Source organism: Peromyscus maniculatus, chromosome 1, assembly GCF_049852395.1.
Source record: "Peromyscus maniculatus bairdii isolate BWxNUB_F1_BW_parent chromosome 1, HU_Pman_BW_mat_3.1, whole genome shotgun sequence".
NCBI classification, from domain to species: Eukaryota; Metazoa; Chordata; class Mammalia; order Rodentia; family Cricetidae; genus Peromyscus; species Peromyscus maniculatus.
Genome location: NC_134852.1, coordinates 183,812,416 through 183,833,068, shown reverse-complemented (window position 1 = coordinate 183,833,068; position 20,653 = coordinate 183,812,416). Strand labels below are relative to the sequence as shown.

The window sequence follows — 20,653 nt, the reverse complement described above, 5'->3', positions numbered from 1 at the left end:
TAACTTTGGATCGGGAACACTTGAATATTTTACTGGTTAGATTCTTGTCAACTTAGCACAAGCTACAGTCATCTGGGAAGAGGAGACCTCAACTGAGGAATTACCTCCATCAGACTGGCATGTAGACAAGTCTGTGGGTACATTTTCTTGATGGATGATTGATGTGGGAGGGCCCATTCCACTGTGGGCACGACACCCTTGGGAAGGTGGCCCTGGGCTGTATAAGAAAGCAATCTGAGTGAGTGAGTCTGAGGAGCAAGCCTAAGTAAGCAGTGTTCATGTGTATCAAGGGTGATGACAGTTGTCTAGGAGATTTCTGAGTTTGTTCCCTCAATTCAAAAAATTCAATGACCAGAAAAGACAGACAACTAAACCACAGGAGATGGGGAGGGGCGTCGAAGAAAAACTTATATTTAGAATGTTAGAAACCTAAGGCAAGTTTTATTTGACCACTGATTTGTTGGCCAGGGATAGTCACTGAATTGTTGGCCAGGGAGGGCCCAGAGCCTTTGAACAATACAAGCTTTTGGCATTCCTCCTTGTTGTCCATCAGAAGTAGACGATGAAACCCTACTGCAGATGAACAACTTTTTATAATGTACAGAATCACGCAGGGACTGAGCTGGAAACTTCCTCCTCCTGGTCAGCTACCAAAGTGTTGGAAGATGCTACTCAGGCTGCCATGGGTGAAAAGACATCTACTAAATTGGAAAGTCATCAAGGGGATTGCATTTTCTAGTTTACTGTGGCAGTAGTGTGATTTATGGTAGCTTTGCTATGGCAAGCTGTGTGTCAAATGTGGAATGGCAAATTCAAACGACCCCTTAAGAGCAATTGATATTAAAACATGAAGAAGAGAACACTACTGTGTAAGAGATGACTGTAAGCTTCCTGGGGGCTTTTGAAGGAATGATGCAAGAAATGGTTGACCACTGCTGTTATAAAAAGAAATGCATCTGGATTCTAGGCATGACTGGGATGAGCCTAAGTTGATATAGGGACTTTCAAAAGGAAAAGGGGTAATCCCACAGTCTATTAAGGACACTTGAACAGGAGAGGATAAGATATACCAGATTTAGTATAATTCAAAATTGGGTATGCGATTCCACAATAATAATCCATAATTCCAAATGAGCCTGAATTGAACATCACACACACACACACACACACACACACACACACACACACACACACACACACACAAATGGAGTCCATTTTTTGTTGGCCAATAAATCCTGGGCATGGAGCCTGTCCTGGATTGTGGTTGATATAAATTGGAAAAAAAAATGATTTCCCCTTTTTCAGAAGGTATCAGTTGCAACTTGCTTCTCGGGGAAGGGTAGGACCTTGTATCTACTTCCCCTTCTCCATCCTGAGATTTTGTTTTGGTTTTTCGAGACAGGGTTTCTCTGTGCAGCTTTGCACCTTTCTTGGAACTCGCTCTGTAGACCAGGCTGCCCTCGAACTCACAGAGATCCACCTGCCTCTGCCTCCTGAGTGCTGGGATTAAAGGTGTGCACCACCACCGCCTGGTGCATCCTGAGATTTTTTGTCTGGTTTGAATTTGTGCAGGTCTTGTGCATGTTGTCACAGTCTCTGTGGGTTCATATGTGTATCGGCCCTGTAGTGTCTGGAAGACACTCTTTCCTTGAAGTCATCCATCACCTCTGGCTCTTAATATCTTTCCACCTCTTCTTCTGTACCCTGAGACTTAAGAGGAAGGGTTTAATAAAGGCATCCCATTTAGGGCTGAGTGCTTCAAAGCTTCTTTCTATATATTTTCTAGTTGTGGATATCTGTGTTAATTACCATATACTGCAAGAAGAAGCTTCTCTGATGAGGACTGAGTAATGCACTGATCTATGGGTATAGCAATATGTCATTAGGAGTTGTTGTATTGCTATATTCCTTTAGTAGAATAATCGTAGTAGGTTTTTATCTAAGGACCATGACCTACCTAGTATCAAGTTCTTGGTCACTTTAGCAGTGTCAAGTCTGGGTTCCATCTCATAGAGTGGGTCTTAAATTCATTCAAAAAGTGGTTGATTGCTCTGATCACATTTGTGCCACTATTGTACCAGTTTATTTTGTAGGCAGGTCAATAGTATAGGTTTTAGGATTTAACTGGGTAATATTGAAGCAAAGTGTAATCACTTTTATCTGATAGCATGTGGAGTACCTCCTAGAAGTATGAACACTAACTAGTCAATGGGGGCAAAACTCCTAGTTGAGAACCAGCTAAATTTCTTCATGTTCAGTGATATAAGTAATGATATTGCCTTTGGTCATCCAACTTTACTATTAGGTTGTGGAAGGTAACTAATAGCCTTATCAATAGCTTTTGATGTTGGGGGTTTCCTGAGACCCCTTTAGCCAATGACTCAACAAGTTGTAACTCATTTTTGCCATTGGGGGGTGGTTTGCTTTCTGATATAAAATGTCTAGTTGATGTATTGTATCTCCCACTATATGGTGACTCTATTTAAATTCCTTACATATATTCCATATATATTATATATAGTATATGTATATATAGTATATATATGTATATATGTATATATAGTATAGTATATATATATAATATATATAAATATATATTATATATATAATATATATGGAAGCTTCTACAGTACTAGGTCTCCATGTAGCTTTTCAAGAGGCCTTCAGTATTAGTTGTCTCTCCTCATATTCCCTCTTTTACCCTGCACTTCCCCTTCTCCACTCCTCACTTGCTCTTCTTCATCTAGCTTCCCTTTTGTCTCTCTATAACACTGTATTCTATTTCCACTTCCGTGGACAATCTACCTCTCCCCACAATCCCTGCCCGGGTCCCTTATTAGCTACCTAGCCTTTATGCTTCTTTGCACTGAAGCACACATGGAAAACTTAAATGTTAACATCCATATGTATGAGAAGACATACAACATTTGCTGTTTGGGGTCTCAATTATTAAAATTATTTACCTTTCATTTGTACATTTTCTACCCATCATGTTTTCAAAAGCGGTAGTGAAGAAGTTGACTTTTTAAATGGCTAACATCCCCCATGAACACAAGGAATAAATAAGTGTGATGGTAACTTGAGGAGTCTAGAGTTCAAAGTAAAAGAAGGTATTCATTTTATTATGTGCAAAAACTGACATTTAGAACTCCAAAATATTATATTCGGCACAGAACCCTTAATGATCCTCATGGCACAGTCATTCCTCTGAATGGTGTCATTTACAACACAATTCTCAGCTTAGGAAATAAATGGAGGGGTGGGTAATGAGGCTTATATAGTGGTGAATGAGTCAAAGTATGATTAATATTGAGTCACTTTGATGTTCTCTATTGCCTGCCTTTCTCCCTGATGCCTTTTTTTTTCTTTATCTGCAGTAAGTTGGCATGAGAATCAAATCTGCTAAACCAGTTTCTTGCATGAATTATTCTGTCAGGCTGCTAACAAATATATTTCCTCAACAGTAAGGGAGACTTCTCACTGCCAAGATGGCGGTCTAATTTTGATTTAACTCTGGTTGATTGCCATTTTACTCTGATAAATGAGGAAGAAACTGGTTTTTTTAGATACTACTGGCACCACAATAGATGTTACAGGTTTTCCTATGTATCTATCTAGTTGTGTGTGTGTGCATGCACAATCCTCCTCTTTATAAAACACAAGAATGTAAGTCTTACCATCTTTCTTTTTGAGTTATTCTTTTTCAAATAAAATCTCAGTTTCTCTGAAACTTGTGTGCGTAAGGAAATCTAAGGAATAAACCCACAGGGATAAGCCTGGGGAAAGCAGTGTTAATTATTGCTAGACTAAAAGGCAGAGCTCATTTGTAATGAATGATTGATGTCAGAGCTAGCCAGACCAATGATATAAAGTTGTTCATATTAAAAATTATGGCTGTGGGGGCTGGAGAGATGACTCAGTGGTTAAAAGCCTGTACTGTTGTTGCAGAGGACCCAAGATAGGATTCCATAACCCATGTCAGGTGGCTCACAGCCACCTGCAACTCCTTCTCCAGGGACATTTGATACCTCTGGCCTCTGAGGCACACTGCACTCACATAGTATCCTCCCTACACATAATTAAAAATGTTAAAAATAAATTTTTTAAAAATATGGCTCTTGTGGGAATCAAAAGGAACATCAGCCATTGTTACCTCCTTGAAATGTGTCTTTCCAGATGTATACTGCCCTAGGCCTATTTCCAGATCCTTGCTATTTCTAATCTTATATAGTTTAGAAATCTCCCTTCTTTCCCTTCGCCCCACTTCTGGGTCAGTTTGATCTCTGGGAGCCTGTCATGTCTTCAGGCCCAAGCCTTCTTGAGAAATGGCACCAATGCACATGCATTTACTCCAACTGGATGTTTAGGATGCCTCTCTCTCTGTTATTCTCATATCAATGGTGCCAGTCCTGTAGTGTTTACCTGCAAAATGATACTTTGAAGCTGTTCACATTTCCACATATTCCTTCTGTCACCCTTCAAATATAGGCCCTGAGCTTTGTAACTGTGGGCCACATCCCCACATAGGGCAATGTAACTGGATGTACAGGTCATGAAAAATGATAAACAGAAAAGGTCAATGAATTTACAATGATCAAAATTTAATTCAAAAATCAAGTTCTTAATGAATCTGAGATGTTTCTGGCAGCACTTGGGCATGTTGCTTCATTTGACTTGATTCTGAGCACACAGATGTACCCTCTACGCTGCAAAATCCCTTGCGCTATGCAAATCCAACTGAGGTTGCTGGAAATGTCCAGGCTTTCATTTGATAATATATGATTTGAATTGCAGAATTTATACTTTTTAGTGTGCATTTTCTGCATTCATAGCAACATAATCATCTAATTATAGAAAATACAGATTTTTAGTATTTTTTTACTATCAATCCTAAGCATGTATCACATTAGCATTTCTTTGGACTGTATGTTGTGCTAGTTCAGCCTTGATAGCTTCAGACAAACCAGAATCACTTGGGTGCAAACCTCAACTGATGAATTGCCTCCATCAGACTGGCCTGTGGGCATTTTGGGGGGACATTTTCTTCATTAATGATTGATGTGGGAAAGCCCAGCCTGCTGTGGATGGTGTTCTCCCTGGATAGGTGGACCTGGATTATAAAACAAAGCCTAAAAGTCCACAGAAAGAAATATAAACAGCATTCCTCCATGGTCATGGCCTTAGTTCACACCTCCAGATTCCTGTCCTGCTTGTGTTCTGCCCTGAGGCTCTTCATTGATGGCCCATTCTCTAAGCCACATAAGTCCCTTTCTTTCCAAGTTGATTTTGGTCAGTGTTTTATCACAGCCACAGAGAAGCAAACTTGGGACATATGTTGTTAGAATGTTTAATTTTAAAAATTAGTGCTTGAGTGGCCAACTTGAGTTTCATATAAATTGTTAAATGAGTTTTGGCTCAAGGTAAGAATATTATTTTCAATAGTTTCTGAAGTGACCTATAACATCTTTCTGCCATCTTGTACTATGTATTTATATGAAATGGCATTCTTAGCATTGATGATAATAATAAAATCAAAATATTGAGAAACTCTGAAAAATATTGATAATGCTCTGAATCCCAAAATGTCAAGTATTTAGCCAAGGTCTATTTTTTGTGCAAAAATAAACAAGCACTCTACCTCATTAGTATGAAAAATTGCTTTTGTCTTTGATAAACATTTGAGTTGTTTTAAAATAAATTTCTTCATGGTTTATTAGTGTTTAATTTATATACCTATTATGTATCTATATATTTACATACTATTATGTGTATCTGTATACCTAGGGTTGTGTGAAACTTCCGTGGCTAAAGAGGGAGACTAGGGGAAGAGTTTAAGCCCTAGGTCACCATTGTATCTTGCTTGAAATAGTGTAGTGTCCTTTCTGAGTCTTCCTTCCGGTCTCCTTTCACATGACGTTGTCCTAGTTTATTGACTGAAATCCTCGTGATCTCTTAAAAACATAAGTCACAGCATAGCATTGACTATCCTCCTTTCATTCTCCTCAGAGATTCACGTTCCATCCAAAGTCTAATTCTTTCCAAAGAGCTTGCAGGTCCCTGTCTAAACCAGACTCTGCTCAAGTCTGCAAATTCATCTCCAGCTGCCTCCCCTCCTGCCCAAAAGCTTCTAGCTCAAACTCAAGGGCTGTTTTAAAACCCTAATATTGGCCCCAAAATAACCAGCTCCTTCTGGTTTATATATATTCCTTTAAGGCTTCTATATGGTGGCTTACTTTATCTTGAAACTTCTGCCTACATGTTTCATTTTTGTACTTGTTTTAATTTCAGACCTGAAATACACCTCCTTCTAACCTTCTGCATTATGCACCTTTATTTTTTAACCTTCCAGACATTTTCTATACATGTCTCTAGTCTCACGTTGTATTTTTTTCCTTTTCTACTATCATATTAGCTCCAAGAAAACAGGCATCTCCTCCCCCTTATTCCTGTGCAGATGGTACCTAGTACCATGTCTTATATGAGGCATCCAAGGAATGCCTTGGTGATTGAATGAGTGGATGAAGAACAGAAGGTTCCGACTGAGCAGATGACTAAAAGGTTTACACACCTGAAGTAGTGTTTCCTATAAAAGGGTTGTGGGACAAAAATCTAAAGTTTGTATTTGCTGTTTTTTTTTACTAACTGCTAAGACCCAGGGCTTTCTGTAAGGAGTTTTTATGTGTGTGGGTTGGGGGTGGAAGGATGAAGTGAATTAACATAGGTACTGAAACTCCTGATAGATTGTCCAACTCCAAGTGATTGGTCCTAAACACATGTACCCAGTAGTGACACTACGTGGACTTAGGTTACGTGTGTGTTACTATTACGGTTATAGAAGGGGTTATGATTTGAGGGGAAATGGTAGGAGACATAGGAGGAACCGGTGGGGGAGGAGTGGAAATTACAGATGTAAAACATCTGTATTAAGAATTTTCAGAAAAATATAAAAGCACCCAAAATGCTCTTTCCTACATATTACTCTCACTTAGACCTGGAATATCCCTGGGGGAAGTGCAGGGATTTCCATGTTCCCCACCCTATTCACATACCTCCATCCTGCCTCTAATCTCCTTCATTCCAGAAGCTGACAGCAAAGCAGAAGCTGTGACAGATCTATGTGCAGAGTGCCATCCAGTAATTCCTGTACCTTTGTTTTCTTTTAATTGACAAATATTAATTTGTGATATACAAGGTGATGTTGTAATACATGAACAGACTAGGAAATGGTCACATCAGAACCATTAGCATACACAACCCCTCAAATAGTTATCATTTCTTCATTGTGAGAATATTCAAAATCCCCTTCTAACTGTGTTGAAATATACGCTCTACTGACCTCACTATGTAATCGTCTTCCAGAATTATGAGTAGAGTTCATTTCCCCAAAATATATTTTTATTGACAGCAACCTTAGTTCAGTCTTTAAATCTCTTCGTGGGAGGTTGTGGCTGCGTTTTAAATGCATCAATCACTACTGCCTGCATATACCTGCAGTGGCTGATATTTAGGCCTAGAAATGCTTTACTGAAAAGATAATAAATATTAACTACTTGCTTCTGAAAGGAACAAACCTTCAGAGGACAACATACTACATGATAAATAGGTAGTGAATGAAAGTTAGGAAATCACATTTATTTATCTTCACATTTCTCTGCCTCCCTAACCCTCTCTGTCATCTCCAGTGAAAACTTAAGGTAGTTAATTCAGATTATAGTATCTAAATCATGATACGGAGACATACATCTAATATTATAAAATCAACATATTAGGTTCTACTATATGCAAAGTACTTAATGTTTATTACCATATCCAGATTCCTGAAATAAAATAATTTGATTGGTCATTAATTAAATGAGTTTAAAATGGTGAGTTTTATTATTTTGTTAATTTTTCTTAGACTTTTTTTCCTATAGACACAGTGGAAACTTCTATTTCTTTCATGAATTTTTTGTGGGGAGAACCTAGGGCCTCCTATATAAGGGCAAGTGTTCTCCCACTGAGCTGTTCTTCCAGCTGCCTAGGAGCTTGCCATTTCTGTTGAATTAAAACACAAACATTCATCTTAATTCATGGTAACACTTCCGTAGACTTTATTCCTCTGCCATCTCTGTATATAGAGGCCATCTGGGACAGAAGGTACAGAATGGGAAGGAAGAAGTGAGAGAGGAAATGTAAGTATACTAGATCACAATCAGTTGACCCCCATTGCTAAGCTCAGGAGGTGTTGGTCCATAGAAGAGGTGGATCTCCCTGAATGAACCAACATGAATGTTTAAATTTACTTTCATTAATTTATTTTCTTTGTGTGCATATGCAGGCAAAAAGTCAGCATCAGGTGACTGTTTTGCTTTGTTTTCCAATGCAAGATTTCTCTGTGTAATAGCTCTGGCTGTCCTCAAACTCACTTCGTAGACCAGGTTGGCCTCAAACTCACAGAGATCCTACTGCTTTGCCTCTGGAGTGCTGGGATTAAAGGTGTTTACCGCCACCACCCAGCTTTTTAGCATCAGGTGTCTTTACAGTCTCCACCTTAATTTTGAGACAGGTCTCTCACTGACCTAGAGCTCATTATCACAGCTAGACTGGCTGAACGAGCAAGTCCTTGGGCTCCTCCTGACTTTGCTCCTCCAGAACTGTCATGACATGAATATGCCATCAACCTGGCTTTTTATGTGAGTACTGGGGATCTTAACTTCGATTTTGCCGCTAGAACAGCAAACACATTACTGACTGAGCCATCTCCCCACCCCCATGTTCTGTGAAATCATTCCCAGGGAGACATGAGCAAATGTCTACTTACCCCAGATAGGGAACTGACAACAGACTGAAATGTGGATACCACCAAAGTCCAACTACGTGAACCTGTAGAGATTTTTGGGAAATGTATAGGAATGTGGGTAAGGGGTTACTAAATGAACCAGAAATGACTCAGCGACAGGTGTGTCATCGAAAGCCCAGTCCAGCATGGGAACCAGCCCTTGACAGCTGGAAACCTGGAGAGCACTGTCTAACTAGAGGCAGCCAAAGAGTTGGGAGAATGTCTTCCTAGGTAGTTCCATTGGCCCGAGCCTCTTCCAGGCAGCTGGGCTGATCTGTATGCTTTCTTGGGAGCTTTCCTTGCCTCTATTCCTTCCAGGTATCTGGTGGTCTGAGCCACTTTTAGGCATCTCAGCTTGTCAGTGTGTTTTTCAGAAGTCCTTATTGTTTATATATGCTTGGGAGTGGAGGGGTCTAGTATTTGGTCAGTTTGACAGACTTTCTAAGTGTTTGAGTTGTTTACTTTTTGAGCTTAAGGGGTTCCTCTGAAAGATGGAATCTTCCACCACCACCACCACCACCACCACCACCCTACTCAGAAGATCCCGTGTCTTAAAGAGCTTCCCTCTAAGATGGAAGATTTCATCTGGAGGAAATTGCTATGTAAAACTTTTTAAGCCACAGAATTATTGTCAAATGGGAGTACTTTCCTACTTCTACTGCTACGGTGAATTTATTGTCCTTTATCCATGTGAATTTAAAGAATAAAAGGCTGATGTATATGAAAGAGAGGTATGGACAGAAAGACATAGAAACAAAGGAACAGAATGATAGAATATGAATGAAGAGATTTAAACATGAATGTAAGAAACAAAGGTTTGTATTCTAGGTTGGTTGTCAATGATCTTGAGCATCAACTTCCCAGGTCTTGCATTTCTTGGTGCTTGCATTTTCTTACATGCCAAGCAAGTATAATAGTCATATGTATTCTCCCTCTTGCTCAGCTTAGGGCATCATGGAATGAAAGGTCCTATGTAGGGCTGCTTGGAAACCATGAAATAGTCTTTTCAGATGAAAGAGAATGTTATCCAAACACAATTGCTACCTTTGCAGATTTTTGCATAATATTTACTTTTGGATTTTATAATTAGGGTAATTATTTGAAATTGGGAAATAAAATTTAGCTTTAGAATTAGAAGTTGAAGCATTTAGGGAAAGTGTGGTCTCAGAAGCCAAACAGATTAATCTTTAAATCCTGACTGTGCCTGTGACTTTCTAAGTAAGCATCATTGACCATGTTGAAAACGCTCTGAATTCCACTTTAATGAACTCAGAGAACCACAATGAAGCATAAATGAGGCAAAGAATTCTGCATATTACAGAACACAAAGAAACTATTTAATTCATATCAATAGTGGTCCAGCTACTGCGACCGTGACAGTGACTTAGGTTGCCAGGCTGGGGCTGAATTTTTCCATTTTTTTTCAGAAGCTTAGGACCCACACAGCTTTTACAACTAGGACTGAGAATTAACTTTTTAGTTCTGTTTTCAATTTCCCTTCAGGTTGATTCAAAGTCCCTCATGTATCAAAGCCTGATACCAAATAGTATTTGGAGAGAAAACAACCAGGTCTATTAAAGTTTTTGCTTCCTGAGACATGTCAGATAGTAGTAGAACCAGGTTAAGTTTGGTTTCAGTCGACTGAAATTAGATGACTTGAGTGAATTAACCAAGTTGTTATTTTCAGCCAAGGGAAAATGTACACACTGGAGTGTGAGGCAGGCAGAGCTAGCAGAGGATCATGTTATTTTTATGCTGTTAAATGCAAGCTCATTTAAAGGGTATGGTAATTTATCCCAGAGACTAATTGTTTTTAAATGATTCATTTACTTGTTGATTATAGAAATCAAGGCATTACAGCAATTTAAATGACAATGTGTAGTGTGGTAAAGGTATGAGGCACTTGGCCCTAATATCATGGCATCCAACTATGTCCTGAAGTTTTCCGAGATGGTGACTAACTTATTGAGTGTTCATAGTTTGATTGTGTTAACCATCCTGTAAACAAGTGGTTTCTAAAAGGCTTGTTATTTAACTCATTGAAAGTTCAAAAATGCTGTGTGATGTTGAATTGCAACTAGGCATATAAACTTAGGCCATGTGTCATGTTCTTTTCAATCACTGCCCAGTTTTGTTGTGTGGGCATATGGACGTCAGTGATAGAGTTAATTTCTAATAGATGTAACTACATAGTTCCTAACATTCTTCAGTGTGATGAGTGTGATTTTGCTTTTTCTCAAGAAAAGCACTTTACAGCACTTCTATGAAACCTAACATGCATTTTTCTGATACCAAAGAGGAAGCTTAGAGAACAAGAATTTGATCTGGGTTTTTTGGTGACTGCTGCATTTTAAGTTAGGTTTACTTCTGTGAATGACCAGATACGTGTATCCATATTTGCACAGATGAATGACTTGAATAGTTGAATGGGAGAATTTTAATACTGACTCTTTTGAAAACTAATAAACACCTACAAAGAATGGTGATTTTCCTGTCATTAATATAAGCCTCTATTATCTGCCAATAGCTAGCCTGTGATTTCAAGAGCTATTTATCATTGTTCTTAGTCAGTGATAATAAAGGGGAACCTTACTTTAAAAAGGAGAATGCTTATGTTATCATCTAAGTGACATTTTAGCAAATGAATATTTTATGGGCTAACCAGATTTCCCTATTATCAATTATTATTTCTAGAATTAATTCACTCTGATTTCATAATTTATGGCAATGGAACTAAATTTTCTATTTTAGAGCTTGAGAAAAATAGAAAAAAGTTACAATATATACATTACCAAAAAATTTAATGTTATTATTTACCTATGAAAAACACTACTGTTGTACATTTTATACTGTTGATGCCAATGTTTTATATTAAATACTCATTTTGCCTCTGAAGGCTAAAAAAGCTTTATATTTCCTCATGCATATTTTTGCTATAAGATTGGAAAGTGCTAGCCGAATTGGTAGATGTGAACATTCTGACCTAAAGTCATTGTGGATGGATTTTCAATTTCGAAGAAATACCAAAATTGTCCAATGGGATTAGCCAATTAAATTTTACCTTTAAAAAAGTGTCAGCTGGTCATATTAATTCTCAGCCATCTGGTACCTGTAGAGTGGACCCAAGAAGACTGTGCCAGAGAAAGGACACATTCTAAACAGGATCTTAACTAAGTGGCAGCCAGAGAACTATTTCAAGAGACTTTATTTATTTATTCTCTGAGAGGTGATTGTTCAAATATATCATAGCAGATAGATGGAGTTATCTTTCTGAAATGACTCACAGAATTAGAACTGCCAGGAGGTCTTGCAAGAACTGCATCTGGATGAAAAGGCTATGGATTGTCATGAGGGATAGGATTTGGGAATTCCTAATTGTAGAGACTGTATTCTGGGCTGCAGTGTACTTGAATTGCATTGATCACTTTTCCTGATATCTGAGCCCAAAGCTGACCATTGAGGACTAAAGAGATGGATACATTTTTTTTCTTTAAATGCTTGATTATAGAAGTTTTGTGTTTGAAGTTTTGTGTTCAGTTATTAGATTGTTTTGGCTGGTTTCCATACTTAGAGAGAACTTAATGGCTGCGACTATTTCAGTGCCTAGACATTCTTTCCACACTGAAGAATTAGATGTAATTCATACTCTGCTGGGGAAAGCTGCATGTGGCATCATTATCATTGCCTTGGATATCACGGAGGGTACTCTGTCCTAAAAACAAGAGTGAAGATTTCAGGCCTCTGGAGATAGTTCTTAAAACCATAGAGAACATTTTATTTTGTTCTTGGCATGTGAGAATTGCCTGAAAGTCCTTTATTCAAGTTCCTATGGGAAAGGCCTAAAATGTCTGTTAAAAGCCTGGGCTTTGGATATCACTTCCTGACAAGATCAACCTGGAATTCTGTCTTAGGTAAGGTTACTATTGCTGTGAGAAACACTATGACCAAAGCAACATGGGGAGGAAAGGGTTTATTTGGCTTACACATCTACATCACAGTTCGTTACTGAAGAAAGTCAGGCCAGAAACTCAAGCAGGGCAGGAATGTGGAGGCAGAAGTTATGCAGAGGCCACTGAGAAGTACTACTTATTGGCTCAATCTTCATGGCTTGCTCAGCCTGCTTTCTTATAGACACAAGGCTATGAGCCTAGGAGTGGCCTCACCCACAATGAGCTTGGGCCCTCCCCCATGAATCACTAATTAAGATCAGGCCTAAAGCCTAATCTTATGGGGGTATTTTCTCAGTTGAGGCTCCCTCCTCTTCCGTGGATCTAGCTTGTGTCAAGTTGGCAGGAAACTAGCCAGACAAACTAGATCACACAGAGGCCCAAAATTTCCATCTTGCTGTAATGCAGAGATAGATTACTTGTGATATTTTTATTGACAAAGAGTGTCATTTGACAAAATCTGTGTGGAGGTATCAATGATAAGTCCTAGGTCTTCTATTGATCAGCATTTATCTATCTATCTATCTATCTATCTATCTATCTATCTATCTATCTATCTATCTCTGTCTCTCTATCTGTCTGTCTGTTTCTGCAGCATTGGAGATTAAAGCCAGGGTTTCATGAATGCTAGCACTCTAACTCTGAACTTCACTTACAGCCCCATAAATTTGTTCCATGCTGACACAGGTGTACATGTGAAGCCTAGAGTAATTTTCTTCAGAGACTCAAGATTTAGTGATCTCCATCCAAAATGAGATTTGAGAAACATGTGTCCCTGCAATGCTCTGGCACTCTGTCCTGAGTACTTGGGGAATTTGCATGGTTGTCAGCAATGGTCTTGGAGTTCCTTGTTTTACCATTTCTGTATTCATATGATAGGTCAATACCACTCTATATGAGGAAAATGCCTTTGCTAAAATGAATTTACTCTAGATAAAATCTCTGGTATTTGGGGAAATATTTATGAATTAATGTATATGAGAGTCAATAAGAAGGTACCACTAGCCTTCGTGAGGTCACAGTGAGAAAGATAGTTAAGCATGCAAACTTCTTGAAGACAACTTTTGCTTCTTGTTTTAAACTCTGAAAAGAAGCAATGCAATTTTGGCCTGAAAACAAAGTTTCATGCACATGGGAATTTAAAAATAAGTCAGAACACCAGAAATCATGCAGTGGAAGGACTCTGCCTCAGAAACAGGACTTTTAAGATCAAGACATCTTGAGATTCTTAATACCTTTCCATCTATCACCATCACTTTCTGAAGTGAAAATTCCTGCCATTAGTGCTCACAGGATGTCAAGAATATAAAAGCCAACCTCCTGAAGAGTCAGATCCCGGATGCCAATCATGGCCTGCGATCATTAATTAAATGGAAAATAGATTAGTTTTATTTTCCTCAAAGTAGCTACTGTTTATGTTTTACTTTTGAAATGATTTTTTTTTTACTGAAAAATGCATGCCCATTCTAAACTTCAGAAACTGGGAAACTATAAATGTAGAAAAATAGAAAGAAAAACATAATTCTGTCACAAAAGGCCACAAAGTCAAAATTTTGTTGGTTTCCTCTTGATATTGTTTGAAGTCATGATTGGACAATTTGGTACATTCCTCATATTGCTGCTTCTGCAGTCATTGCTACTATCAAGTTTATCCCTTCCTGTTTACTGAACATAATTTTGTATCGTCATTAGGCTTTACATAGAAACCTGTTACATGTTTTTTTTTAATTCTTCTTCTTAAAAAATGGCATTTTCCAGATGATACAATGGAAATTCAGAAAAGTAAGGAACATTTTAGAGCCGGCCAGACTATCTATCTGAAGTCCTAACTATATGTAACTTCAAGGCCTATTATTTTTATGATATTCATTACACTTATATTTACCCTAAAACAATTCTGCATAATGCTTTTTCACATAAAATATCACAGCTCTCTCTATGCCTCTAATATTATGCATGAATGTATTTTAATATTTTTTTAAAAAATGAGATTAATATAACTACATCTCTCCCTTCTCTTCACCCCCCAGACCCCCAATATACCTCTCTTTGCTTCCTTCCAAATTCATTTTTAATTGCAGTACAGCCATCCATTTTCAGAGTTTTTCATAGAAATTAAGTTGTGAGTATTTTTAGTTTTATGTATGTCTCTTTAATGTTTAAACTCAGATCACTATGAAGCACACAGTGTGTGAAGATCAGGCCAGTTCGTCTCAGCCTAGATGAGAAGTCACACAGAGATGGAGGCGAGTAGTTCCTATTGCAAGCCATTTCTCTGAGAACCAGTGTGTGTTATCAGAGTCAGTGTGAACAAAGGCCAGCTTGTGTTCACATTTTACAAATTCAAATCATTCAATATAAAATTCCAAGTGTGCTGCTCCACATGTCCTTTAATGAAAGTCCCTTAATGAAAGGACTCAGCTTTCATTAAACCCAGTTTCTGACTTATCCTATAATTGTTTCCCTCTTGACAAGCTATTTCTTAGCACTGTTTTCTCTGTTTTTTATACCCATAGTAAGTGGTGTGGAACTTCTTATCCATCAGTGAATAAAATTATCACACTTTTTTAAGTTCTGCAAACTTCTCTTACAACCACTGAATCCCAATTGCAAATTTTGTTTATATCTTTCCTACTGACTATCTGTTTTTAATTCCAGTTCTAAATCATATGCTTTTTGAATATCTTGTTCAACATAGTTTCATCTGTCTAGTTAGTCTAAATGAAGATACTCATAGAAATAATGTTTTCTACAGAAAGAAGACATTCAGATGAAAGGTCATCACATTTCTGCCAGTTGTTTCAATGAGATAATTAAGAATCTACTTCTTAAAAAATCTTCAGCTAGACTATTTCTTGAGCACCCATAACACAAATGGCATTAGTAGTAGAAATATGGTATACAGAAAAGAGCAAATTAAAAACATAAAGTCTAGTAGATGATGCATAGAAGATTATGAATTTTCTTTTATAATATATAGTATAATATTTATTTCTTTTATAATTTTGTAAACTTAGTTAGCATCTATTCTTAGATCAAATTATAAATTTTAATTTAATATTCATCTATTGTTTTTTTCCCCACAATCTTTGTAGAGTAACACATTTTGAAACTATATGCTTGTTTGTGTGTTGATCATTTACTTAATTATAGTTTGCTTGGAGGAAAACTTCTTGTCCTCTTTCTGCTGTCACCATGCCTTGTGTTCATGCCTTTCAAGAAGATTCATTGGTTGTATGCCAGAGAACTGCATGGCTCCACTGAGCCTCGAAAACTATGAAAGACTGGTCGGATGCATCAGTAATTCCTCCCTCTCTTGCCTTAGGTCAAAGGATCTTATAAAGGAGGCCATCCTTGACAATGACTTCATGAAGAACTTGGAGCTGTCCCAGATCCAGGAGATTGTGGATTGTATGTACCCTGTGGAATATGGCAAAGACAGCTGCATCATCAAGGAAGGAGATGTGGGATCACTGGTGTATGTCATGGAAGGTATGGTCAGTAACCTGCTCCTCTGCCACTCATTCCTTCCCAATCTTCTCAGCTTCACAAGGATTGCAATGTATTCTGTGGAACAATGCCTGTCTTCCTTCTTTCATGGGGAAGCAGTTTGCAAGGAGCTGAAATACTACTAGGTACCGTGGTTGTCTAATTGTATGAAGTTTTGGTGTTTAGGATATTAATCTAAGGATTCCATATGTTTTAACAGCTGGCAAAAGTTGATAATTGTGAAAACAACACTCTTTGGTAACTGAATGAGACTGCACACAGTTACACTCCTGAGCATGCTGACATTATATCAATGATAACTCAAGATAATGGAAAGTCTTTTAGGTCAGATAATCAGTGTCTTCAACTCTACCTTAACATTTAATACGTGACTAGTTTTCCTGTTATGATTCTTTCGGATAAAGATGATGTTTTCAGTCACTTGCATATATATCACAGAGACAATGAAGCCTGAATGGCATATTAGCTGTCTAATTAATAAGAGGGTTTCACAAAACCTTCAGAAACTGAGATAGAAATTGTTTTTGATGAATAACTTAGCCATTAACTATGTAGATATATTTTATGTCTAAGTAAATTTAATAATGATTATTTCTAATGTGAAATTTATAACGCTGTATTTTACCTTTGTGGAAAGAATGTGAGATGATTTCTGAACTGCCTGAGATGAAAGTGAGTCCAGAAATGCATGTGCTATAAGCTATTTGGTTTATTAGGTATGGCCATTGTTTAGTCCAGAGCATTCATGTTGAGTGATTCCTGACTCTTACAACCACTTTCTAGTTTATAGGTCATTAAGATAAAATGTGCACTGGAGCAAGTCATACTTTCTCTGAGGTTCAACAACCCAGTTTGTAAAACAGGAGATCTTCATGGCAGCATCCAGAGATGTTGCTGATTACCACAACTGAAAAAGTTTGAAAAGGCTGTTGGATTTAATAGGTAAAGGTTAGGAATGTTTCTCATTAAGCTAAAAGCCCCAAATAGTGTTTTTAAACCAAAATATCATTATTATTAACATTGATAATATCTGTGGGTTTTTGCTCATTTTACAGGATTATAAGGAAGTTAAATAAGATAACTTATATGAATATTTGATGTAAATAGTAACACATAATAAAGTAATAATGTCTTATTTGTTTCTATTAAGTACTTGAAAGTTATGTGTTTCTTTGTGCTTTACCTTTAAAATTTTTCTTTGTATTATTCTGGAATATTCAGTGTTTACATAGTAGTGTCTATCATCTTTTCCTTTAACATTTCACATTTTGCTTCCACATTATAAGCTTCTGCTCAAGGCTGAAAAGGTATAAATATTCAGCTATGGTTTCTTCTGATAATACCAAAGCACAGTAAGCACAAATATAAATATTATGCACTTGGTAGAGAATTGTGGGGATAGGAATGAATTTACAGGGTAGGTATGTTGTGAGACAGTGAGCAGACAGTATAGGAAAAAAACTGGAAGAAATTAATAGGGTCCAAGTACAGATTATGAAACTAGAGGCATTCTCCTAGAAATGATTAAAGTTAGGCCTCATATTAAATGTGCCAATGATTCTATTAGTCAGATGTTGTACTAGTAAGGTATCTATGTAGAGCATAGCTACTGTATAAAGCAAGCTGCACTTTCAGTTTGATTGTCTTCAAATTGTAACCATTAGCATTCCACTGCAGCAATAAAAATTCAAAACTTGTGGCTTAAGTTTTCCTTCATCTTGAATATTTCTTAAAAATTAGATTTCCATAAGACCTTACAAATAGAAAGAAAAAAACCATATTTTTTATCTCCTTCCTTTCAAAGTGTGTTTTACTTTTACATATATGATTTATTGAATGTCTAGAACAATGTCCACTATACTGAGCATGCTTATTTAAACACTTTTCATATATAAAGCTCAATTAATATTCAGAATGGTCATGCATAAAGTCTAAATTTATTGTCTGGTTTAATAGAAGAGGAACTGAGATTTAATGAGGATATATTATTTTCTAGGTCAATTCTGGTAGTTAGGCAATCTTAATTCAGCACTTAAGCACTTAACTATGAGGGTGTGTCAAGGCTCTATAGGGAAACAGAATAAACTATATATATATATATATATATATACATACACATATATATACACATATGTGATAGCTATTATATATTGTTTATTTAGACATATATAGATAATTATATTTATATATGTATATGTGTGTGTGTGTGTGTGTGTGTGTGTGTGTGTGTGTGTGTGTGTAGTGAGAAAGAAGTTTATCTTGAAACGGGCTCATGTGGTGGTTGTCCAAAATGCTCAGGGCTGCAATGGCTGAAGGTTGTCTGCTGTAGAATTCCCTCACCTGTGGTGATAGATCCTTCTTTTGTCTATTTAGGTCATCAGCTGATTGAAGACTTCCATTATGACATTAAGCCTAACTCAAAGTTTATTCCTAATATTACTCTAATCTATAGCATACCTTGAAAGAAGTATCTAGGATAACAATTAAGCATGCGTCTGGTATCCTTGGAAGCCAAGTGGATATGACAAATTCATCCTATGTCAACTTGGTATTGTAGTTGGTTATTTTTTTTTCTGTTTTGGCTCTATATTCTTCAGGGGTCCTGCCACCCAGCTCCCAAATAAATCAAACAAAGTCTTATCTTTATAATGAATGCTTGGCCTTAGTTTGGCTTGTTTTTTGCTTGCTTTTCTTAAATTAAATTATACCATGTACCTTTTGCCTCTGAACTTTTACCTTTCTCCATTTCTGTATATCGTTTCTCTCCTTCTTATTCTGTATCGGACTGGGTGGCTGGCCCCTTCTTTTCTTGATCCTTCATTCTCACCTCCCAGCTTTCTCCTCCTTTTTTTTCTCTCTGCCTGCCAGACCTGCCTATCCTTTCTCCTGCTTTGCTATTGGCCATTCAGCTCTTTATTAGACTAATCAAGTGTTTTTGACAGGCAAAGTAACACAACTTCACAGAGATAAACAAATGCAATGTACAAGAATGCAACACATCTTTGCATCATTAAACAAATGTTCCACACCATAAACAAATGTAAGGCATCTTAAAATAATATTCCACAATATGGTATAGCTAATACATAGCAGTATTTAATCTTCAAAGATAATGAGCATCAAGCTCATATTCTGACATAAGGAGCTACCCTATACAACTGAAAATGAGTGAACTCTTTCCCCAGAAAAGGATCAAAGTCTGTAGTTAGAATTTTCTTTGGGCTGCAAACCAGCTCCCAAATAAAGATACAGAGATGTATTATTAATTATGAATGCTCGACCTTAGCTTAGGCTTGTCCCACTAGCTCTTTTAACTTAATTTAACCTGTTTCTATTCATCTACATTTTACCTCAGGGCTTTTTACCTTCCTTTCATTCTATGTGTCCTATTTTCCTGCTTCCTCCCTTTCTGTCTGTCTGGCCCCTGGCATCTCCCTGGTGTCTCTTTTTCTTTCTTCCTCCCCCCACTGCCTCCAGCCTAGATTCTTCCTCCTAATTATTGTCCCTGTCTGGAAATTCCACCTATACCTCCTCCCTCACTATTGACTGTAGCTGGAGAGCTTTTCTCTCCAGGTCCCACCAAGTCCTACCAGTCCCGGAGCCCACTTATAAAATAAACACACAGACGCTTATATTATTTAAACTGCTTGGCCATTAGCTCAGGACTATCATTGTCTAGCTCTTACTCTTATGTTTAGCCCATTTCTATTAATCTATACTTTTCCACATGGCTCGTGGCTTACTGGTACCTTACATCTTGCTTGTCCTGGCGGCGGCTCTAGGCAGTCTCCCTCTCTGCCTTCCTGTTCCCTCAATTCTCCTCTCTGTTAGTTCCGCCTATACTTCCTGTCTGGCTACTGGCCAATCAGTGTTTATTTATACAGAGTGATATCCACAGCAATTGACCATTCAGCTTTTTATTGGAGTAATCAGGTACCTTAGGTAGGAAGGTAAAACAGCAACACATCTTTACATAATTGAACAAATACAACATATCTTTAGTTAAACAAATGTTCTGCAACATAAACAAATGCAGGACATCTTTACTTAGTTAAACAAATGTAACACATTTTGGCATAGTTAAATATTCTACAACAAAAGTCCTTTGGTGATGTTCCCTTATCTTGATGATATTCTATAACTTAAACATTATGATGCAAAATAAACGACACTTAAATACTATGATGCAAAGTTAATACCTCATAGGTAAAAAAACATATTAAAAAAACAAATATTTTCTCATACATGTATATTTATGTACAACAAAAATACTCATCAGAGAATATATTACTTCTTCTAATAAAGATAAATATACATTTTCATCACTGCCTCAATCTAATTTGAATAAATTTTATTTATCTTCTTTTCATTGTTAGAT

General features: G+C 37.2%; 1 protein-coding gene across 2 annotated transcripts in view; it reads left to right on the top strand.

Moving 5' to 3' along the window:
- Positions 1-20,653, top strand: part of Prkg1 (protein kinase cGMP-dependent 1) — a 1,181,731-nt gene that overhangs the window by 130,981 nt on the left and 1,030,097 nt on the right. For both annotated transcript variants that reach the window (XM_042262603.2, XM_042262599.2), the window contains exon 2: positions 16,091-16,257. In XM_042262603.2, the coding sequence (XP_042118537.1) occupies positions 16,091-16,257 (167 nt within the window). The remainder of the gene's footprint in view (positions 1-16,090; positions 16,258-20,653) is intronic.